General features: G+C 39.1%; 1 protein-coding gene across 7 annotated transcripts in view; it reads right to left on the bottom strand.

The window, feature by feature from the left end:
• The window catches only part of RAPGEF5 (Rap guanine nucleotide exchange factor 5), a 149,382-nt gene that overhangs the window by 13,428 nt on the left and 110,615 nt on the right, over window positions 1–25,339 (bottom strand). For all 7 annotated transcript variants that reach the window (XM_048950566.1, XM_048950565.1, XM_048950564.1 and 4 more), the window contains 12 exons: window positions 21,010–21,088; window positions 19,870–20,014; window positions 18,560–18,657; window positions 17,841–17,871; window positions 16,841–16,919; window positions 13,772–13,921; window positions 11,051–11,148; window positions 9,226–9,348; window positions 7,871–8,049; window positions 4,573–4,663; window positions 2,332–2,382; window positions 1,131–1,218 (listed from right to left, as the gene is read on the bottom strand). In XM_048950566.1, the coding sequence (XP_048806523.1) occupies window positions 1,131–1,218; window positions 2,332–2,382; window positions 4,573–4,663; window positions 7,871–8,049; window positions 9,226–9,348; window positions 11,051–11,148; window positions 13,772–13,921; window positions 16,841–16,919; window positions 17,841–17,871; window positions 18,560–18,657; window positions 19,870–20,014; window positions 21,010–21,088 (1,212 nt within the window). The remainder of the gene's footprint in view (window positions 1–1,130; window positions 1,219–2,331; window positions 2,383–4,572; window positions 4,664–7,870; window positions 8,050–9,225; window positions 9,349–11,050; window positions 11,149–13,771; window positions 13,922–16,840; window positions 16,920–17,840; window positions 17,872–18,559; window positions 18,658–19,869; window positions 20,015–21,009; window positions 21,089–25,339) is intronic.

Genomic DNA, 25,339 nt, shown 5'->3' on the forward strand with positions numbered 1-25,339 from the left:
CATCATAGTGCAAATAATTTTAATATAAACATGCTTGATGTAGAATGAAGTCATAGAACAGCTTGGGTTGGAAGGGACCTTAAGGATCATCTACTTCCAACTCAACCATGGGCAGGGCTGCTACCCACCAGCTCAGCCCAGGGCCATACCCAACCTGGTCCCGAACATCTCCAGGGATGGGGCATCCACAGCTTCTATGGGCAGCTTATGCCAGTGCCTCACACCCCTCTGAGTAAAGAATTTCCCCCTACATCATACGTACTGTGCAACACATCGGGAATCACCAGCCTTGGCAACATTTCCTTCTGGATCACCATACTGAAGAAGCTTGCTGTGTTATTCCGCAATGTCTCTGCTATCCAGCACACTTTAGAGGCATGAGATTGCATTGCATGAATGCTTCTTAGGTGCATGCTTTTACATAGCAGAGCAGTGCAAACATCATTGTTACAAGTTACTTGTTTAGGTTTGCCTTCCTTTGAAGCCTTGGTAATTATATTCAGCTGAATTAATGCAAATGCCTTTGAAGCCTGCCAAGAGAAGCATCTTGTGGCTACTAAACTGTCACCAGCTTATTTGGAAAACTGTCTCCAAACGTGTTAAACTTGCAGCAGTAGCAGGTTAGCACAAACAGCCTAAGGAGAACACTTTCGGAACACAGGAATAATCAAATGAATTTGTCACGTTCTAGACAAGGTGATTAATAATTAATGACATTGAGATAATGGAATAACCGAGATACCTGCTACTGAGCTCGCTGCCCAAGTCACTGCTAGCAAGTAGCTCTGTCACGCCTTTCAGCCTGCAGGAGGACAGATGGGAGCATCCCATTCGCTCAGCTTTACAAAATGAGTAACATCAGCTTGCTCTACCCTGGTGAAGCAGTGGGGCATGGCTCTGCCCAGGAAAAAGCTGTGAAAATTCCTACTTTCCTCCTGACTTGAAAAGCAGCTGTGTTTATTATTATCTAGACAGAACATTTTCTTGTGGATTTCACTGTATCTGCCACATATTTACCTAAACTCCATGTGAAAGAATAATCTCCTTATGAGTATTTTAACTAACCTCCACAAATTTTTGCACATTTTGCACTCACATGACAAAGAAGAGCAGACAAGCTTTAACATTACCTTTCAGAAGTAAGGGCATGAAGGGAATCTTCGGAGATTTCATTTTCTTGAATGCATCTCTGTAAGCTTTATGATTCAGCGAAGGGTCCTACAATACCATTTGGGTAATAGAGAGAAAAATCAATAGGCTATAAAAAGAGCAATTCTAAATCCATTATCGGCTTATGATCCGAACACAACTTAGATATAAGAATGCTTCTTCAGGAAATGAGGTAGATAAAGGTTTTCAAACTGAGTGGCTTACTAAACAGAAAAGGAAATGTAAACAATGAGAAGAACAAAAGTAATTATGCTCCTCTAGATGAAGCAGTTCTAAAACTGGAGTAAGTTGCAGAACTGATACACCTCAACAACTCTGTAATTTCCCCATGATTTTCTATTAGCTAAATTCCTTCAGCTTACTTTCTAGCACAAAATGTACCCCTAGAGCATATTGCTGATAAATTTCCTCTTGCAAACAATACCCACACCTCCACTCACCCTCCCTCACAAAAGCAAAACAACTACCAAACAAACACCTATTCTCAGATCAATGAAACAAACATTTTCAAAGAAAATAAGAGAGTATGATTCAGTGGCATTGTGCAATTCAAAAACTCATCTTAATTTCCTCTCTAAACAAGTAGTTTTGTACACCAGCTTACAGACAATCTTGAAAACACATTAATTAATAAAGGACTTATAGTGCAGCAGCATGACAATGGTTAAAGGCTGGATTTCATGCTCCCTGCACTAGGCAGCGATCTCACCCAGCTCCCTGACAGCCAGAGGAAGCACTTGTTTACTCAGCTTTGATAATGGAGAACAAAGACCCTTAGGTTCTTACTTTTTATTTTATTTTATTTTATTGTTTTTTTTAACGTCAGCTGTCCTCCTTGTCTGAGATCTGCAGCACGTTTCCTCAGATAGAGGATGATTAACCAGCACAGCAATAGAACAGTTTTCAAACTGATGATACTGGTGAACGGGTGACACATTCGCCTCACTCTGCCCTTCCTCCAGCTGTCAGGAGCACAGCCTGTTTCTTTTTTGCTTTTTCAAGACCACCTCTGAGCTCTGGAGGGCTGCATGGTCTGCAGCAAATCTCTGATCCGACACAACCAGGTTCTAGCTCCAGTGACAGGCAGGCTCGACATAAATTAGAAAGAAGGGTGGTAGGTAAAGACAAGCAACTCTGTTTTGCTACCAATGCTGTACTTACTGTCAAGCTTTCCAATTCTGTGAAAAGTTTCTTGAACTTTCCAGGAATTTTCTGAAGTGGGGAATGCAGAGAAAAAAAATAAGTAGAGTTGGTTAAAAATAAAAACAAACAAACAAAGAAAAATGCTGAATTTTTTTCTACAGAACTGATCTGTGAAGTGCCTGCTGGCAAGATACCAGAGCTGCACTACATCCTGCAGCCTCCACACCTATGTGTTCTTTTACAAAAACAGCATATTAACAGCCATTTTATTTACCTCCCATGCTGGTGTCAGAGAACTTTCGTAAAAAATGAGTACCTCATCTCTGATATCTCATTCTAATCTGACAGGGAAGGATTCCATGAGAGCCTAAGCACAAAATAGCTTCTTCCTTCATCCTTTGTATGCTAACGCCTACTCTATTCCATAAGCATCTGCTGCCTGTATCTCTAAGATGCTTTAATGGATTTACGTCATTATAGTCAAAGCAATTTTTCCTTAATATGAATTTTGCTGTTGGTATTTCAGAAGAGTTTGTGGGAACTTGTATTTTCTTTCCAGCTGTACTGGATAGTTCAGTAGAAGTTATCCCCCTTACTACAAATCCTGTCTCCCTCGTGTACTTAGACCCTGAGAGCCACAATGATACTATCAGGGAACAGAAATTCAGAACAATTAAGATTAAGTGGGTGTGTGATATGATTAAAATGCTAAAATAACTGGATATGGATTTGCAATTGCACATTTTTAATATCTTTAATCAGTGAAAGTTAGGGTCATTAAAATACTGCATACTGTAGAAAAAAATGTAGAATATGCTTGGGAGCGCACTGCTTGTTTAAGAATTCAAGTGCAGAACCAACATAATTTAGAGTGTAAATGGTTGCTTAAATTTAGGTGGCTTCATTTACATGTGTAAGTAATTATAATTAATTTATAAACATTGCTCTACTTTCTAGAAGTCACATTACTAATGCAAATAACCTTCTGCTTTTGAAATTTGCAGTGCAGAGAAGTTTTTTTGAAAAATGCCTGTGACTTCATAAATATTTGACACACAGGAACTTGACATATTTATAGCGATACATGTGCAGAGACACTCCTTGTTCAGACAAGCAACACAGTTTGTTCTTTCTAGAGAAGTTTGCCAGAGGCACATGATCCTCAGAGGGGTCTCACCAAGCAGGAGAGCTCCCTGTTGTATGGGCAAGAGAATCACACACTGTTGCCAACAATACTTAGTCTCTTACAGCTTCTACTACAGTCCACATAAAAGGGATGAAGATACACAGAGTGGGGCAAAGTGTTTTAGAATCAAAAGACACAAGGGGATTCCATAACGTATGTGTTTTTTCCCTATACTGTTTGTTTTATCTGTTATTTAAAGGTAGTTTTGACTGAGTCCCTGCAAACTCAACCCCAAAGTAACAGTCATTGCCCTCATTTCTCTGCATGCCAAAGTCACTGGCATATGCAATGCCATTTACATATGCATGATTTCATGTGTTAGATAGCTTTGTAACCCTTCAATAGCCACTAGTACTCAAAAGCATCTCCAAAGATTCCATTCTTTGTCACTTTGTGTTATAGGTTCACATTTGTTGAATCCTGCCTGCTTGTGGTGCTAGGGCAGTGGCAAGGGATGATGTTTCTCCCCATATAACATCAAATTACTCCTTCCTCAGTTTTAGGTTCACCAGCAAATACAGTAAACTTGCAGATAACTACTACTCAGTAATCTACTGAGATGGAATAACAAACAAACAAGGGACAATATAAACACAAGTCTCAGTGGAACCCTCCTCTAAACATGCTCTGACTGGCAACTGATAGCTTCTTTAACAGTCAATCTCTGTTCTCTAGTATGTAAGTTCATGGCAACTGTGAGGGACTTAATCAAGGAGAAGTTAAAAAGTTTTGTTTTTCATTTTATAAATGAAATGCCTTGTTTAGAACCAACCTTATAAGACGTTCTTTTCTGACATATACTTACAATGCTAGGATAATGTACCTGACTTTTTCTAAAAGGCTGAGAACTCCTTGCTTTGCTCTTATTCAAAAGCTCTGGAAGGACACATTTATTTGAATAGGTACGTATCTAAGGCTTCAGGTCACAGTAAAGTTTCTCTATTGACATTTGTTCTCCGTTTGATTTCAGCATGAAAAAACAAATAATTAGGAAGAAAAGTTAATTCACCAGTACACAACATATGTGAGAATTGGTGTTGACAGAATCTAAAAAATACAAAGATGCATCTTACCTCCCAGGTCTGAGACAGCCGGCTGACAGATGCAGTGTTGAGACCCATAACAATGGCAAAAAATGAATTCAGATTTCTTTGGGCTTTACAGCTGTGGAATAAAAATATGAATGTTGTATTCTGATTTTTTGTCCTCGGAATAAGAGATAAATGGAAAGCACAGGTATCCTAGGTTACTGAGTCCAATTTTAGCTCTCAGCACTAACATGCAATCATCTTCCACGTAATGAACTCATTAAACATCCTACCATGGCCACCTGCAGTCTAGGTGATGTGGTCTCAAAGAAGTTTTTTAGCAAGTGTTCCATCTTTCATCAAGCCTGTAGTTGGCAGGTTATTTTTCTTCCTTTGCTGTCGGAAGTAATTTTCCCTTTTCAGTGTTCAAGTTACTCTCTGCTGTCCTTTACCATACAGAATAAATCCTTGACCTCTATTCTCTTGTATTATAAATATTTTCATCCCCTTTTTCATTTCTTCTGCAAATTGTACATCACTGGTTCCTTCAATTTCTCCTTTGGCCATGGATTGCAATCTATTTCTTCATACTGCTATTATCTTTCATTGAATTCTTTGTATTTCATTTTAACTTCTCTTCCCTCTCTCTTTCTTACCAAGGAGAAGTAATGAGACAATGGGGAAGGAAGGAGGAGCACAATTACTGCTTTCCCTCTAAGTTCTTACATCTTTCTCCTGTGTGAGTATAAAATAAACATAAAATATATCTACTTGGAACAGCATCACACTTTGTCCTTGTCTTTAATTTGTCATCTGTTATCACCCAAAGACCTTTGTCACAGTACCGTTCTTTACAATCATGCATTTATTTCTTCAGCTCGGTATTAGAATTCCCTAGCTGAATTACTTTGCATCTATCTAAATTAAATCTTATCCCACTGTTGTTTGCACATGCCACTAGACTCTTTAGATCATTCTTTTTTTTTTTTTTTCATCCTCCAATGCATTTACAATCCCTCATCATTTTTATTGTCTGAAAATCTGATTAATGTTCTTTTTACATATCCCTATAAATTAGTTGTAGTTTGCACTAGTTCTAGTACTGGTCTCTACAGAATTCACTTGATACCTCTATTCTTTGACATTTCTCTACATACAGTCAGTCCCTGCTTATTTCTAATCAATTAGAGAATATGAAATCCCGAAATAAAGACCCCTTGTCTCTTTATATATATCCCGAAATAAAGAGCCCAAAGAAGGTTCCACTTCTATAGATTCCTGAAGACTACAACAAACAGATGTATAATTTTGTGAGTATGAGAAAGACAGAATCCTAAGATGATTTTAAGTACGAGTGAATCCACTGTCATCAATGGGATTAATCATCAGGGAAAAGTATGTGCCAATGCTTTAAACTGAAAACTCTCCAGCACTTGTTACAAGTTTGCATAAAGCTCACACTCATCACTGCATACCATTTTTAGATGGCGCCTTTCACTTAATTTCAGTTATCTTAAAATTAATCCTGACTCTGTTGTTTGAGTTCTTTTATCATTAAAGTAAGGCAGCTCTCAGAGGTAATCCTCTGTGAAGCAAGAAAGGAGTCCAACACAACCTGGGTAAACTCCTATTGGAGGATCCAATTCTCTCAAGCAACTGCAGAGAGAAGGTATGTATTTCAGTCAGCCACCCCTTGAGCAACATGAAGGCATCTGTTACAATCCATTTATTCTAACACCATGCTGACTTGCTTCTCTGACCCTTCTAGATGCTCATTTCTAGCAATGCTAACTTATTTTCTCTCTCAAATCACTTGTTTTCTATTTTAGACTAACTCATCAACAGAAGAATAGACATCTGTGTGTCAATAACTGTCTCTCCTTAAGTATTGACATACTTGTGTAAAAGCCTCCCATCTTCTGCAGGTGGAGTTCCCTCAATAATGAAGCACACACACACACACACACACCGTAAGATCTTAGTTCTGTTATTTTGCTGACAAAGTGGAAATCAGAGAGAAACTCCTTGCTGATTCTGAGGGAGCAGGAAGCAGCCAGAGCAGCTCAGAGCTCCCTGCCTCCCTCCTTTCATCATAAACAAAACAGCAGGGCTGCTTGGATCATGTCTCTGCTTGGAACACTATCCCTGCACCTTACCCGCTTCCCCTTCAACTCTTCCAGAATTTATGAGATACAATCATATTTTCACTTGGAAACATGCTGGGTGATGGGGTGCTTCTCCAATGCACTGGGAGAGCCTGTCTATCATTTACTGACAACTGTATTTAATTTCCACAACTTGGACTATTCACTTCACAGACGTGGAATTAGTTGAGACAGAGCAACATTCTAGTCTGGAGACAAATATATCTACATTCATGTGGGACAGAACCATTCACTTTTGATGTAATTGGACCAAACATGGCCATTGATAAGGCAGAAAATGAACATATTACCATATACCCTAGAACTTGCAAACTAAATCAGATCACATTTATGAGTTACACAAGATTAGATTAGGAGAATTAATTTTGCCAAAGGCACTGCTTCAGCAGACAACACGCTTTTGTATGTAACTGCCTTGCAAATTAAATCAATCCAGTCGATGAGGGGAACAAATTATACATTTTCCATGAATATGCATATTCAAATATTGCAAAAGACCAGCAAGAGGAGAAAGAGGCAAGGAGAATGGCTGCACATATTTAAACTGCTCCATTCCCTTGGTTACCAAAATAAAAGTGATTTCAGAGAAAAAAGCTCTCTGTGTACAGTATACGTATGTACGCTGTTCCAAGGCACAAAATAAATGCCAGAACTACTTACTAATAGTGCAAGAATAGATGGTCAAATCTGATTAGTGAGGAACCGTCCTGCTCCAACAAATTAGAGAGTACTCCAGACAAGATTGTATGGGGCAAGATATTACTGCAGCCATTTTCCCCTCCAGTTAGACCTTTCAGGTTTAAAACAGAATGTTCTGTTTTTCTTATAGCCTTTGGCGAATAACAGTGCTGCTTTATATTGGAGTCCCTCAGGTTATCTCTGCAAAGAAAAGAACTATCCCTACTATGAAGGAGGTATTTCTGCAGCATCAGGGATTTTCCATTTGATACTGCAAATATGTTAACTGAACTGCTGGAAAAGAATTGTACACTGTATATTCCACATTTAGTTTCAGCAAGTGTGTGCAGTTGTTGTAATGGGCTATTTTTACTTATGTATGTTTACTACACAGTAAACTGCTTTTTGTCTTTGCTCTTGCACCTAACTCTTCTTTCCCAGTAAATATTTATGTAAGGCACACATACTCAAGGATTTGTATTGTAATTTTAGAAACTTACTGGGCAGCAATCTTGATGAACTTTTTGACTAGCTGTACACGTTTGCAGAGCTGAGTGCAGAGAAGAATCTCGGTGGCAACCCAAAGCTGGACTTCGTTGCATCTTTGAAGTAGAAGACTGAGATTCTCAGTGTTTTCAGCACTGCCCTGTCTGCTGAATGTGAAGTATATCAGCTCTTGCTGGAAGACATGAACAAAGAAATACAGTTTAAATATAAATGAGGTATACATTATTTAAAATACTGGTTTTGAAACAAGATTTAGTAACAAATGGCTATTTTTTATTGTTCACGGGCCAATCACAAATGATTCAGGTTTCAAATCTGGTTTAGCAAACTCTAGAGGTGTATTTCAGTACGTAGATAGACTGAAAGTCCTGCAAGATTCCTTGTGAGATTTCTTGTGAGATTTCTTGCGGTTCCACATGTGGTTATACCAATCTGTCTCTGTATTTCATCACTCCTACTCTAATGTGAAAAAGCAACCCTATCAGAGCACTGCAGAATCTGAAAGCTTTCCATTCCAATTTCTTTCTAAAAATGACTGAGTTTTCACGAACAGAAGAGCTGCTCTTGCCTTCTGTGCAAAAAGCCTTGACTAGCTCTAGTTTTTGTGTCTAACCTGAATAAAAGAACATGAAATGAAAGATCAAGAAAATCTGATGGGAGGTAAGAGAATTTCCATGTTGTTTTCTCAAAAAGCCATCACACTTTTCAGTAAATGATATTTTCAAGTGACATTTTGCAGTGTGAGCTGTGTGTTTTACTCAGCAGCTCACACCAGAACCTATCAAAGTTGTTGAAATAATCCAATGGACACAGAAGTGGGCAATTATGCCCCTTTCTATATCCTGTCTGATATTTTTTTATCCCACTGAAGCCAAACCAGAGCAGTATTATGAACATCTGAAGTTTCTGAAATAGTGTATGCTGTTGCGATTATAGCCATATCAAGGATACCTATTTGTGGAGTTCCATATTTACTGGAATAATGTTGAATGCAAAGTACAACTTGCATAGACAACATGTGAATAGAGGGTATTTTTGAGAATAACCATAATCTTTTATTTTCTTCAGGTAAATCTCAGTAAAACCCATGAGATATACAGGGGACATGAGATGCATCACCATAGGGAAGCTACAAAACTTTAGCAAACTTTTTCAGTATCAAGGATTACTGCACAGCTCTCGGACCTGATTCAATTAACATCACTATAGAGAAATTACACTGTCATGGTGATGAACTACAATCCAAGGAATGCTGATGCACCAAAGCACTAGTGCAACTTCAGAACCCCATAGCAACATAATATTTTACGATGGCAATATATTTGGAAGTGGACATGATGCTGTTCACCTCATGAATTGCATTGAAGAGGCTCCAATCAAAGTTGGTTAGTTCTAAGGCAAGATCCCAGGTGTTGATTCCCAAAATTCTCACAGACCGTTGCTGCAACTCTTCATTTTCAGCAAATGGGCTCTGAATTAATAGACAAGAACAAAAAGTCCTGAGCAAGTGCCAAAAGGCTCACAATGAAAGATTCTAGACCAAGGTACAAAACAAAGCTGAGTAAGTAATGTTCTCTAAGTGCACTGAGGGCTTTTTTTTCCCCACATTAATTAAAATTGGTGAGTGATAGCAAATTTAATAAATAGCTTGAAACAAGAAATGGGTCAATAGGATTGATTATGGCCTATTGGATTAGGACTTCTCCCTCTCTCTCTAAAGTTTGAGTTTGAAAAAATGACCAAACAAGTAATGAACGTAATGAAAATATGATCCCTGAAATGATCAGAAAGTAGTTTTTTAATTAAGACACCAGGAAATTTCTGTGAACATACCAGATTTAGAAAAAATTCACAAAACTTGCCACCATTCAACATATGCTTACAAAAAATATAAATCCACCTGTTTTTTATGATTAATTTACTCTAAATGCAGTTGCCAACAAACACTGCGCATTCTGATTTGTAAACGTTACTTAGGTTATTACTGTGGAGTTCACAGGCACTGCTGGTATTAATGGTCACTTGACATAGCCATTATTAGCTCTGATTTTCAAAGGTTTGTATTTCTCTTGGGTTTTTTACCTCATCAGTCTGAATCTTGGCACATGAACAATCTGTCAAGATGAAAGATTATTCTTATCAGTTAAGCCATTGCTCTGGCGCTTTATTTTTGACAGTTACAGCAAGTTTTGCCGTTTTTATTATGCAACTAATGAAACTAGATTGGTTGTCACCTGACCACACTGCAAACCTTTCCTTAATGCCAGCGTTTTTAGAGGAAGCTAAAATGCTGGAGATAATGGGGATGACGGATTACAATGATATCAGCATGTCAGCTCTTCAGGGCACATTGATCCAACAAAATGTAAATAGACATTTCTCATAGCTCGGGTGAATGCACAAATGCTAGTGCTGACAACACGTGAAAGTCATCTGCAATACTGTCCCCACACTTTCCTCAAAGCACGTGAATAATTAGCAGAAAAGACTAATTACTGGAGTTCCTGCCTCATTGAGGTTTCAGGAAATCAGCAGGGAGAGAGATTTTGCGATCTCAGTTTTGGAGGAGAGCAGGAATGAGAGAACTGCAGCCCTCCAACCCACTCTCTCTGGCACCAGAAAGACAGAAGGAAGGGGAGGGGTGACGGCAGCAGCAATATAACCATATGGATACCACAACACCGTCGCCATGCTGATGCTCAGTAATTTTCATATAACTCACTCTATATATATCTACATGTAGTAATTCTGTGTTCATATGTTATGCAGAGTTTATCACTTCCTACAATTCTGCACCAGCCATTTTAAGTATTGTGCAGGCACACAAGGAAAAAAAAAAAAAAAAAAAAGCTATGTGAGCTCTGAAGTAATCCTCATCCCAGTCAGTCCCATACAAGCACAAGCCAGCTTTTCTGGGCTGACGTAGATTGAAAGATTTAAGCTCTATAGAAGCTTTGGTCTATTTGAAATTGATGAACAAATTCCATTACTGCTCAGTCAAATAACTGCTGTTAGTGCAAGATTTTTTTTTCCAGGTATAGAACAGCTCAGTAAGCTCCACTGAGGAACTAAAAAATAAATTACATATTGAAAAAACTCTCTTAAAGGAACACTAAGCCCTTGATCTTGAATCAGACATATCAAAAAGGGGAATACAAAATACATATGCTTACCAAAGAATCAGTCAGGTCTCTTCGGTAGACAAACATACGACTGGATGACTCATAAGATTTTGAGATGGCCAAGTCATTTGGTTGTAGTTCATGTTTTTCTTTGAAAATGGAAAACAAAACACAGAAGCTTCAGAAAAGTAGTATAAGCTTTCTTAAGAAAAGGAGTATAAATATGAGAAGAATATTACAGTTATATTTGAAAAGTCACATCAGCTTTGTAGAATGTAACTCAGCATCAAACACAATCCCCACGCAATTCCAGGCATGGGTTCATCATTTCCACACTATTCAGAACAACAAAAGTAAGATGTATCTGATGCTGGACTACAGCACAAACAAAAATATATGCTTTCAACTTCAACTTAATATAGGATAAACCCTTAAATTTTCCAGCCTAACCTCCTACGCATTATTGAACATTTCATTTCAACCCAATGTATCTACCACAAGCACAGTGACTTTAGTTAGAGCAATGTGTCTCAGCCTCAAGAGACAGAGCTGTTGTGTGTCTCAGGCAGAAAAGAACGGGGAGATGTCATCAATAGCCATTCACCCCACAGAGAAGAGCAATGGGTGGAAAAAAAAATAACAAACCAACCCCTTGCTAATTAATTTACATAGAGAAATTCCTCTAGACCTATAGGAATTTGTTTAGTAACCAGTTGAGTGAAAGAGCAGGACTCTCCAGACAAGCAGTGAGGAGAAAGGATTTTTTTTCTCCAGTGGGCAATCTTAGAGGCACCAGAGAAAAGTGGAAGAAAAACTAACCAAAAACCCAGAACAAAGTTTAAACATCCATGCCCTAAGAAAACTGTCTTTTCCTATGGGCTTGAAGTAATTTTCTGGAGAGCTGACGTGATATTTGATTACAGTCACTGTATTAATGTACACCAAAAAGAACTGCAACCATGCTGACAGCCACCTCAGACTCTTCATGGCCCATGAAGGAGGAGTAGGAACAGGCATTCAAGGGCGAAGTATCAAAAAACGCTACTCATTTTTGCCGTTTCCCTTGATCACCCTGACACCAGATACATTCATGCTGAACTATCAGTATGTCTTTCCAAGGTAATTTTGAACAAAAAGACCTTGCTTGTTCATTTTAGGAGTATAATAAAGATGTGTTCTTCAATGCTCATCCTGCTGCCCTCCAAGCGGATGGCAGATGACAGTTCTGAGTCACACAAAAAAGAAAAAGAAAGAAAAAATGAAGAAATCATGGCAGGCTGCTGACTATTGCGCACAGTGCACAAGTGACAGTGCATAAGCACAAATTCAGTACCCTTGTTCTATCTCTAATTAATTCAGTCAATACCAAAGAGCATTTTAGGAATTACAATAGTCATGTACAGATGACAGTCTGTTGTACCAGCTTTTTAATTATTATTTCTTACTGAACAGCCAAATGGCAATTATTTCTATTCTATGGCTTTTTCAGTAAACAATGCAGTTAAGAAATGATATTGTTTTTCATTACTTGTGAATTGTCGGTTTTCTTTACATAAGCAAGTAGGCAGTTAGTGCCAGACTCATTGCTAGCAGAGCAAAGCTTGCCCTGCTCCTGAACAGGAGCACAATATCTGAAGAACAATCGCAGCAGCCTGATCTTGCAGGGCTGCAAAACACACTGGATCTGAGTTTGGGCACGCACAAGGGTAAATGTGTCTGCAAGAGATGCAGCCCAGCTGGTCAAGATGCCAACATGTGAAGCTCCCATATGGCCACCCTTTGCCTATGGTGCCCAAGCTCTTGACTGTTGGTTAAGGCTCCAGCTCCTGCCACTCACACCAGAGACCCACATAATTATTTAACTGTGCTTAGTGTGGGGGAGGAAAATGTGGGCTTCCAATTCTGAATTGGATACGTAAGTGGGACAATTCAGCATTTGTCTATATTTCATTCAACTACCCTGCCAAAGAAATAAGTATGAGTGAAGTATATTTAAGGGCTCATCCTTTGCCTTAGGGGACTGACATCCACCAATGCTAGCTGAGAAGATGACCCAGGTGTTGTAAAGGCTTAACCCTACTTTGTGGGTCCACTTGTTCATGCTACATACCCAGTTACATTGCTTTATTTTCAATAAGAGCCCAACAAGGTATTACAGTGAGCAAACCTGAATAAAAGATCTTAAGACCTGATAGCTTGGCAGTTCCCTACTATCAGCCTACCCTCAGTCTGATCCTCCTCAGAAAAAGACAGTAAGCCTCCTCTGTTAAACAAGAAACACTAACAGGCAAAAAACGTCAGTCATAAGCAAGTTTGCCTACAAAGTACTGTTAGGTCATGCTCAGTATCTCATCTGTGCAAATATATGCCTCCCTTGTCTCTATTGGAGAATATTCACTACCCATCCTGTAAAGAAACAGCCACACGTTCAGAAGCTGTTATTCCCTTTTATATTTTAAAAGAAAACCTTTCCTCAATACCTTCTAAATTAATTTAGATCTGAAAGTTGAAGATTTATGTGTGGGCAAAAAAAAAATCTTGTAATACTGTTGAAAAGGGGAGTCTTTTGCAGTCCATTTCCAGCAAGGGAATGCCTCATCCAGTGTTACTCAGGAATGAGCTGTTTCCATGGGAACGGCTCTGGGAAGCAGCTCTCATTGTTCCATAGTCATCCAGCTGTGGGCCACAGCTGTATCCTGCACCAGAGAATCCCAACCCTCCCTTATATGCTGCACTAAGAGGTGAGTGGTCGGATGAAGTAAGATTATTTACCACCAGAGAACGTGATGATCACCAGTGCCAATTCCTCCTCTGGGTACTGGATCTTTTCTGCAACAATCTTCAGTATCTCCTGCGCTGAAGTGGTTACTTGAGCTTTCACGCTGACGTAGGAGTGCTCCGTGATGTACACACGGCAGAAAACTGCACAAAGCAAGAAGGGCAGGCTCAGCGGCAGCCAAAGGCACCCTGAAGGAACAGGGGAAAGCACAGCAGCCCCAGTCCCAGCTGCAAGACAGGCCACTCCTGCACTCTGCCCAACAGGGGCATGAAACTGAGCACAAACCTCACCATTTCCCCACTTCCTACCTCTTCCCTCTAGGAAATGACAGGGACAAGCAAATGCATCTCCATAGATTCATTTCAGGGAAGCCTATTTAAGAGTTCCTACCCTGAGGACTCAATGTATACAAATTCCCTTGCTGTGCACCTTCTGCAACCACTGCAACCTTAGCGGTTATCATCTTTTGTCCTTACCTTCTAGGCCCAGATAAATTAGCATTCTTTCGGTGTGTCTCATACCTGCTGCAGAAACTGTTTTGCTCCTCCACTTTCACCTGGAACAGCATGCTTCTCGAGAAGCTCCCTGCTCTGTAACTACTCTCGCTAGCTTATCTGTCTGGACATTTAGTGATGTGCATTGCCAGGGCATTTTTGCACCAGCAGAGGCTGCCTGAACAGCAGTGCAATTAATTCTGACAAATCCATCCCGAGTCACTTGCAATACACATAAAAGGGACTCATTTGGAGAAAATGGACAAACCCTGGGCTCATCACTTCCACTGAAGTCCTAGAACCAATTAGGCTCTGGAAACGATTCCCATCAGTAATGCTGCAGGAAGCTCATGTAATATTTTGTTGCTCCTTCAGAAGCGAGGTATACTCCCTCTGCTTCCCAGAATTTTAGGTTTGCAGTCTTTTTTGCTGAGTTTGCTGTAGCCAGTCATTTGAAATACAGCTGCTGTACTTAAAAAGGGAAGAAACAGCTGTAGACTTGCAAAAATATTTTAAAAATGACACCTGCTAATGAGAATCACCACAACTCTGGATTTCATACTCACTTCTGTGCTTAAACTTTCAATTTTCTTCTACTTTTGTACTTCTTGTTGCAGATAGGCTGCTATATATATATAATACAATATTTTGCTTCTCCAGAAATGCTGTATTTTTATTGACAGATGTATGCAGCAACAGCTCCTTGTCTGTCCTATGAATCTTCATGGCTTCAGGGCAGTACCATTAACTGAGACCATGCCATAAATGGTTAACAACTCTATCTTACTGAACATCTTTTTTGTGTGTGTTGTAGAAGAGAAAAATGAAGATAAGAAGGAAGGAGGAACTCGACATTTAACCTTGGCGAAGAAAAGCAATTTGATTTTATAATTTTTTCTTAACCTGTCTGTGCTGACAGACAGTAAATCAGGTGCTCAGCATGTGTCAGAATCTTTCTTCAGAATACATATAACTCATGAATACACAGATACATCAACTGCACTCTAAATAAGAAAATAAGTAAATCTGACACAAATATTTGCCCTCCATATGCAAAGTGCAACACAACTTGCCTGCAGTGATTTTGTTTGAAGCCTCAACCTCTGTCATTTGGGACAGGAAAATGACAGCAAAATATTAACTTATACTTGAGCTATTGATGTATCTTCTGTTTAGCACCAAACTAACCCAACCTACAGGTCAGGTTCTTGAAAACAATAATCACAGCAATTATCCCAAAACTCCCCCCACAACACATCTTTTAAATGTTCTGTCTGTGCTATCTATGGGCATGGGCCATGTCATCCCTTCCAGGAGCCCACACTGCTCCTCAGTGAAATGCAGCAGGGAACACTAACAGGAGGGCATGGGCTGTAAACCACCCTGAAAATACTTACATTAGGAGGTAGAATGCTCATGGTCTGATCTCTGCCACTGAGGGCAGGAGCCATTGGACAAACCCATCCTTTACAAGCACCATCATGTGGCAGCACTCCACAGCCCATCCCATTTCCCTCCATTGTGCCCATGCACCTGCCTCTTTCCCCTTAGTCTTGCACCTTCTATTTCATTCCCTCAGTCCCAGCACATTCCATGGCTCATGCTCGCAAGAAGAGAGAACAGCAATTTATGGCCTTGCTGAGTCCAGCCTTTCCTGTCCCCATGGCCATTCAGTCTGTGCCCTCTCTTCTGTGCTTTTCATGAGCTGTGTCAAACTTTTCTAAGAAGAAAAATGAGCGTGGGGGTTTTCATCCAGAAATGACATTTTAGAAGCAGCCTCGTCAGCCTAAACCTCAAATAAATTTTAGGCACAAAAGAGGCTATCTATCTACCAGCGGTACATAATGTAAAAGGAGACTTGTCACTACAGGAGCTCAGTTCTTACCGTGTGGCACTAAAATGAGCACTAAAAATACCCTGTCTCAGCCTGAACTTCTGGAGTTCTTCACCAAGAAAGGAAGATAATACTGCGCAATTCTGCCTATTCTCTGCTTCTGTGCATGTTATTCTCCTCTCTGCCTCCTTCCTCTCGCAGGCCTTACAGCAGGATGAGAGCTTCACTTTACCATTGCTTTAGCAGCAATGAAGGGAAAAATGAAATAGTTGACGTTAAAACATAGTGGCATCTCACCCGCTACATGGAAATGTTTTTGTGGAGAGCACCTACGTAGGTTCTCAGAGTTAGCAGATCCTGCCCCACTTAACCTGACAGGTGCATTCACCTCTCACACCCAGGATCTAGGTCAGGAGACTATTCCTGCCCTGTGTTACGGTTTCCAACTCTGATGGATAGGCTGTGAGCCGCACAGCTCTGTCACAGGGCCACAGAGGAACCGGGCAGGTGGAAAGCCTGAGATCTCACTCCACTGCTGAGCGCCTGCAAAGCAGGAGGCAGACAAGTAATCTTCACACAGGCAAATCTCTCTTCTTTCGGGGCCCCAGGGCTCAGTTCAGAAGCTGTACGCCTGGAAGAAGACTGTACCTTAACAGGCAGCTCTTACTAAAAAGGTTACCCTGACATTTAAAAGTACTGTGCAAGGCTTTTTCCCATTCTTAAGTCATACTTACTTTCTTCTGCTTCATTCATGGTTCCTCTGTGCTGCAGCCAGTTCTCCTTTAGACTGAACTGGTGGAAAAAGGTTTTGTTCTGCAAGGGAGTGGGAGAGGAAAAAAAAGACACAACAATGACTGTCTGCATTCCTTCCCTTTACCATGCAGCAATTGATAAAATACAGCATTCAATGCATACATCTGGCCAAAAAGCTTGCAGTATAGGAAATTCACCCACCCTTCCTGCATCAGTAAGCTGGAAGTTGCCTAACTTAATAATGGTAAAGGTGGGAATTTCTGAGGAAGTGAGACATGCCTATGCCAAACAGCAGCCACACCTCAAGGTTCTCTGTAGTTATGTGCAGAGGTCACTTCTTACGTACCTTTCTCATACATATTTCCTTTGTACCAATCGGCCTATTTAGCAATTTCATTACAATATCATGTTCTGCTTCCTGTATTTCCACTGTAACATTTTAAGCCCTTTACATGCTTCAGCCCAGGTACTTCAGTAGGTCAGCAGTTCAGCCCTGCACAATTCATATGTCTCCAGTAGCACCTTTTCCTTCTGCTTAAATAGACAAATCCATGTTCCTCTTTCTTTCTCTCTTTCTCTGCCCTATCAGAACAAATTCCCCTTTGCTTTGGCTGCTTGACACCTGCAGTTGATGCCTGAGCTCAGACTGCTTTGCCCAGGTTTTCCGCATCTATCCAGCCAGGCGGGACAAGCGCCCAACTCAAAATATTCAACAGTGACATCTCAGGACATGCTGTTAAAATGATAATACTGTCACAGCCACTGCAGGTTAGTTCACACAAGTGATATACAGGTGACACTGCCAGAAAAAAAAATTTCCTTGAGCAATGTTGCAGGTCTAGCCTCACTGATGTATCCTGTCATGTTTTTGGTCACCTGTCACTTTCAATTGAACTGCCAAGAAAAGAGTTAAAGTGGAGGGAGGGAAAGAAAGAAAGGTTGTGAGTTAGCTAGCAATGAGCAAAACAAGGTTTGTGTTACCTTTCGGTGTGGTGAATATTCATCCACAGTGCTGAAACAAAAAGGAAAATTCTAATTATCTTTCAATCCAAACTTTAGAAAGTTTTAGCAATCTAAAAATATATATATATATATATATATATATATATTTTTTTTTTAATTACAGTCTCCACAAAACGGCTGTAGAGATCCTTTAGTGAAAGCTGAGGTCACTTGGCTCAACTACAAAACTTTCATGGGAGTCACAAAGTCAGTACAGAAAAAAGAAATGCTGCCAGTCTGGGAGCTCCTGGAGAATGCCGATACCAGTGGCAGCCAATGTCCTTCCAGTTCTCAAATGGACAAACCACAGAAATAATTTCCACTTGCTGGAGAAATGTGCCAAGGGAACATCTTTTAAAAATACCATCAGATTAATAAAATAATAACCCTGACACTACCATTGAGAAATAGATCTGCTTCTCAATATTGCATGAGAGAGAAGGAGAGATAAGATGCATCATCTGAAATCACAGACTGCTGAGTGACATTTTGACAGTTTTTCCACAAAGTTCCACGCCACCCAACAAACGTCAGATAAAATGGAATAATCTGGCTCTATTTTAAAGATTAATTGTGAAAATGAATACAGTACTTGTATCACTCATCCCTTTATCTTTACTGAATTACAGCAAGATGACAACAAAAATAAATTACACTAAGGAACATGAGATCTGATAACAAGGATAATCAATACTTACTGACGACGATGCATCCCAAGTATTTTCTGAAATTCTTTCAGCTCCTTCTCAAGAACGGGATATTCATACACATCATCTAACACATTCCGGTATATTGTCTACAAAGTAAAATAAATACTTTATGCAATCATCTAATAACTCAAAAATAAATCTGAAGTATCCCAGCAATGGTCTAAATCAATCAGGCGGAAGCATACTGCAACAAATTTCATCATAATTCTTTTGCAAGATCTGTGATCAGGGAATGTCCTTGCTTATTTTTACAGGCTAGTCAGTGCTCAGTTTGGCTAAGAAGAAACACTCTGTATCAACACCAAGTGAGTGAGCAAAATGTTGATGCTCATTAGTCTACAGACAAAATGGCACTCATGGTTGTTACACAAAATCTAAGTTAATTCAGGAGAATCCATTCTGAAGCTTGAGAACATAACACACCAACATTCCGCATCCAAAATGGTAAAAACAGATTTATGTGACTTAGACTTTTAAAATGAATGCTCTACTCCAGTTTTCCTCATATTTGTGTACATTTAAATTGAGTAATATCTCTCACAAACAAAAACATACTCTTAATTTTAAGCCAATAAATAAACCTTACTTTTTCTTTCTGGAGGAAGCGTTTTCTGACTACCCTCAACTAGGAGCCCCAGTTAACTTTGGGAGACACCACCACAGGTAAGAGGTAAGTCAAATGAATTGGCTTAGTTGGTTGAAACTGAGGGAAACATTTTTTCTATGCCTTTTCAGAATCTGCACACAAATGCTACTCTTTTCCTTCTAAAAATATGGAGATCATACGTATTTGGCTGAGTCATCAAGTAGTTTTAGCCCAATTAATACTCCTACATCTAAGAATCTCAGCATAAATAATTCTGAATTATAAACCTGTATATTGCTTTTACACATATAACTTCAACCATCTCTTACGTTACTACTGTTTCGTATCACACCAAATCCTCAAGCAGAAATATTGGGTGTACAAAAACTGGACAGCCACACACCCTTAGAGACAGAAAGGCACTGCACCAAAGTACATGCAGCAGTATAACCTGGCTGGTGGCTGGAATGATGCCCAATTTCCAATACAGTACTACACAGCCTAGTACCAAAGAGCAAAAATCCTAAGGTCTCTGCTCTCATATGCAGAACGTCCTCTTCCAAAATCTTTATATTATACACTTTATATTATAGATATCAAGGACAAAATTTAAATATGAAAATAGATGTTTTATACTTTTTCCTGTTGCAGATTCTGAAACACTGTATACTAATTAAACAGCATTGAAATGCATCAGGAAGTGATTCAATACCTTTAAAAACTGTTTTAAATGCTCATCTTCATGTAACCAGTCTTTGTAGAGAGAAGTCCACTGAGACACCAAATGCAAGACCTTTCGTTTCCTGCAGGATACATCAGAGTCATCTTCTTTCCCTTGATGGTTCTTTGCACAATAGGTGCAGTAAGTTAAGGAAAATAAAAACTAAGAACTCATTGAAACTTTGAAATTCAGCAATGCATAATCATCTTCCATGTTGTTTGGCAATGAAAGACTATGTTTCACTACACTGTCCAGTTCTGAACGTATACCTATCCTGTTTGAAGCTTTGGGAGTTGCATCAACTTTTTTGGAATGAAATGCTCAGTAATATAAATGTTCATCCTCTATGTCAACAGAACTTTTTTCCTTTCTAGATTAGAGAGAAAAGTCTATAAAAAGTAAAATCCATTTAAAAGAAATTATACAATGTTGAGTTATAACTTTCCTGTAGAAGCTGGAACAAAGCTTTGCCCTGCACACAGACACTAACATGAATGTCTGCATGAAAGAGGACAACGCATCATTACAAGAAAAATACTGAGCAGAGGAAGTCAGTTTCTTTTTCCCTGTACAAATTACGCTGTAAGCTGAAATAACACTATCAAGAAAAAAAGAATCAATTTCCACTATTGTCCTCTATTCACAAAGCAAAAACAGCAAATGACAGAAGATATTCACATTATACATCATTCCGGTCCCTTCGCTATTCTTTTTTTCAGTAGGTGAAATGACTTTCACAACAAAAAGAAAAGAAAAAAAAAAGTTATTTCAATTCATAGCTCCAAGTTCATTCAAGCAACATTCTATAGCTTATAGAAATAATCGGAAATACAAAGAAAGTTCTATACTGTATCACACAACAAAAGGTGCAGACATTGTAAAATACCTATTCTTTACATATTTTGCAGTATATTACACAGGTACTTAACAATTAACATTTATGTTCCAGATAGGTTTTAGCTGATTTTAAACACTGTTTTGTAAAAGGTGAAAAGATTCATATAGCTTTAAACAAACAAACAAAAAAAAAACATTTATAAGGTTTGCATTGTTGGTATGAGTTAAGCTTGACAATATACTAACCTAGGTGTCACTGTGTGATGAGTGTTAACACAACACTTAAAAGGATATTGCCTCAGAAGTGCCTGGCACAAGTCATCTGTTGTCATGAAGACTGTGTATGTGAGAAGGAAGTCATCCAGGAGAGTTTCTGCACAGAAAGACAAAAAAAAAAAAGTCAAAGGTACAATATATTTTTGAGAAGAGGAAGACAGTACCTACTGTTAGTGTGCATAGCAAGAAAAAAGCCTAAAGAGTATATCACTGATTTGTCACACAGTTAACAATACATTCACACTGCAGAGATGAGATCCTTATTAACAAGCACATCCTCAGTTCTCAATGAATAAACAAGCAGAACTATACACAAAATAAGCCACAGTTCAGGAATGAATATGAGTCCTTATCACAAACACCACATTCCAGTTGGCTCTTCTGAGTGGTTCCAGCTATTCAACATTTCCACCAGTAAGTTGTTTCAGAATTTCAGAAGACAAATTTTTGTAATAGAAAACTGAGATTGCCATGTACTCTGGTGAACATCTAGGCACAGTATTTGAGAAGCAAAAACAAGCATACTTAAATGTTCAGCTAGTTAAGACTTGTGTGCATCGCTAATTGCTGGGATACTTTCTCTCTGGTTTACTTAATTACATTATTCAAAGTTATTTTCTGCTCCTGACATTCCTGCACTTGGTTTCTATCAGTATAACTAAAGGCACCTGCCAACGGAACACCTCTCCTGCAGCCATAACACCTCAGGCTGTCAGGACAAGAGGCAATGCCAACTCAGACCTCAGCGTAGTTTTCACATTCCTCATTCCCACGCCAGGCTAATTTTAGGGTTTATCCAAACCTTCACCATGCACACCAGATGCAAGTAGGAAAGCTGAAACAAAAAGGTTTTTTACAAGATGAGAGCACTCAAGGGAAGTCTTGTGACGGCATCCCATAACCCAATGGCACAGAGAAACAAGACCAAGCCAGACTTTTCCCAGAGGCATGCAACACAATGACAGAGGCAAACATCAGAGATTGCAACAAGGGAAAATTTATCTAGTTAAAAGAGACTTTTTTCCCCTGTGAGGACAGGTTGCCTGGCTAGGCTGCAGAAGCTCCAGGACCAGGGTTATTCAGAGCCCACCTGGGCAGGACCTGAGCTGCCTGTCTTACTGAGCTCACTCTGAGCAGAGATCACTGCCAACCCACACTGGTTTGTAACTCACACAACTGTGCTTCCAATTTTAATTACTCATAAATTATGTATGATGTAGGAATGAATTCATACTTCATTCACAAACAAAACAATCTTTAGGATGCAATTACTCTGTTTTACCAAGTAAGAACAGCAAAACATAACTGTAGTAATTCTGGTAATATATACTGACATATAAGTATTTCTTTGAAGCACTGTAGAGCATAAACACCTTAGCAGTGTTACTACTTGTTACTAGTTAGCTGTTACTAGTAACTGTTACAAATGAAGTAGTGATTCATGGGTGGACTTACAGCTGCTAAGACTGAAGGACGAACTGCTCCTTACAGGAGAAAAACAAGGTTGTGCCCTAATTTCCCTATGTGGGTCTTCTCACTGTCCCCGATCTCAACCAGCCAGTGCCTGTGTATGCGTGTGCAACTGAGAGCTTCCCAGAAGCTCTTCAGACCGAGAGCATAATTTCACAACAATTTAGGCCCATTTCAGTCACAGCTACCTTTCTGTCTGTAAACTGACTTCAAAGATAAGGTGTAGAATGGCAATAAATTCATCCACGCATCATTCAAAGCCAGATACCATGTGAATATCACATGGATGGATAGCTAATGATAACCCATCCTGTCAGCATGGGACTAAAAATACCTCTGCTGTCATTAACAAAAGAAAAGCAGCTGAGAATCAATGCCTTTAGCATAGTTGATCTAGAAAGACTCCTGATCTGAAGGGGCATAACTGAAGCCTCTTGCATTCACAAATAAGACAATAAAATTCTTTATATTTCACCGACATTGTTTTAAAACTGTGGAAAGTATTATCTTTGTATAAAAGGGACATTTTGTCTCCATAAATGAAAAGATCTTGTGAACAGCTTGTTCTGTATCCAAAAGGTCAGCAGTTCATTCTGTTGCACATCTTTTGTTAGCTACAATGCAGCTATTAAAGTCGGAGGTTTCACAGATATTTATTTGGAAGCTCCAGTTCTTGGAGACAATAACCACATCTAACCTGCTATTCTAGTTCTTGACCAAACTATATGTAGTAGTGCTGATCAAGTCAAAGATACAGTTGTAACAGATTATTTCCACAGAAACTTTCTATTCTTTTTAGGTGATACCTTAGTTTCAGCGATAGCCATGCATTCAAAAAAGAGATGAAGTACTTGCTGAAAGAAAACTGTAAGGCTTCTCAACAAACTTTGCAATTATTCAAAATACTGTGACTTCATCATACTAGCTGGTGTTAAAATATCAGTATAAAACATTTTTAATACCTGATCATCTTTACCCATCATAGACACTTGATCATCAGACGCCTATTTAAAATGCTTCCAGGACACCAAAGTGTTGGAGTAGCAAGAAGGACTGGGTTCGCTATGACTTTACTTTTTTCCTTAAACATTTTTTGCAGTAACTGTGCTACAAATATCACTAATGCAATTCTTTAAAAAAAAAGAAAAAACAAACAAAAACAGTGAAGATTAAAATTGTGTTTCTTTTCCTTTTAAATGGAAAGGCTAAAAAGAAAAGTCCTATGGAGGAAAAGTATTTCTTCATGCAGAAGACTGTGATGTTATTTTTTTAATTTCTCTTCTTCATGAATTTTTTATGTAATCATTTTCTCTTAGCCATCAATCTAATTTTTCTATACTCCACACAGTTTTCCTTTATTTGGTTAAGCAATTATTATGAAGTACACAGTCAGCTTGCAGCTATGGAATATTTCATTCCAAAGACAATTTCAAGCATTTTAAACTTCATTAAGACGTGCAACGGAAACAGCATGAATTCAATGGACTACTGCTCCTGCAGCTCTTTAGGGGCAGCCTTGGGCAGTAATCTCAGCACTGAATGTGTGCCCTCAGTATCACATCACAAGCATAAAAATAACAAAAAAGAAAGCGTTGTGCTTCCTCATTATTAAAAAATCAATTCACGTCAGCTTCTGCTGAGACAGTTTCTCATGGGCTTACCCTTCACCCAGGTGAAATAAAGTAGCATAGACTTCACTGGCAGCTGTTAGCACCACATTTCCAATCTTTCTGTAGTATACAGGTCCTTCTGCAACACGCATGCAGGGTGGGTGAGGAATGCAAAGAGCAGTATGTAGACATGGGATGTGCCAGTGCATGAGGATTTCCCAGGGAACATTTGCACTTCCCAAGGAACATCTGCTTTCAGTCAGCAACTGGAGGAATCAGCAATGCATCTCCAAGGGAAGCTGTAGCTGAATCGCATGGGCAGGGTGATGGGGGACAATGGCAACAATGGTGTGTTTGACTGGGAACACAGATTTGGAGTTCCAGAAACAATAAATAATCATATATTTAGATGAACACCAAACTGCATATTACCATGTACTTCCAAAATCCAGAGAATTTCCCGCTACTCTCCATGTGCCCACTTTCCTAACCAGATCACAGCCCTTTTCTCTGAAGGGGTAACTTTAAATATTTTGGAGTTTGTCCTCGACATGAGGGTATATCTTTACATATGCACAATTTTAAATGGCAGGAGTATAGAATGGGATTGTCACAGGGGCTAACACATTAAATTTTATTTCTCAGTGGTTAATCTACTCTCTTCTTCACAGTCTTCTCTAGGTAAGGTATTAATTACCAAGGCTTAGAAAACAAATTAATAAGAAGCTGTAGCCTGACACCTTCCGTTGTATATATTTAACTAACCAGGACAGGCAGTAACTATACTTTATGTCATCGCTGTGTCTAAGACCTGTGAGCTATTCTCAAATATGGACATTCACTTAAACTAGCACATTGGTACAAGGCATCAGGGAAGCACTCTGACATTAATAATTTGTTACAGAAGTATGGAAAGAGACTTAAGCCAAAGGAAATGCCTTTGTTAAATGAAACAAAAGTTAAATTATTTTTATTAAATTAATTTGAGAAATTTTTAGAAGTAAACATGCAGTTTGGCCAGCACATAGAATGAGTAAAGAAGGAAAACGAGCAGAGAAATATTCCAGTGCTACAAATATTTACACTTAACTACTTATCAAACTGTACGTCCATGTATTACTTACTAGTATGCATGTGCATCATTCTCTTTAGACCATCAAAGCTACAACAATGATGTAAACATATTTGCATTACACGTTCAATAGATCAAACTGTTCAGAGTACACCTATTGCTCAACTGCTAATATTAGACACCCCATCCAGCTTAG

This window comes from Lagopus muta, chromosome 7, assembly GCF_023343835.1.
Source record: "Lagopus muta isolate bLagMut1 chromosome 7, bLagMut1 primary, whole genome shotgun sequence".
NCBI classification, from domain to species: domain Eukaryota; kingdom Metazoa; phylum Chordata; class Aves; order Galliformes; family Phasianidae; genus Lagopus; species Lagopus muta.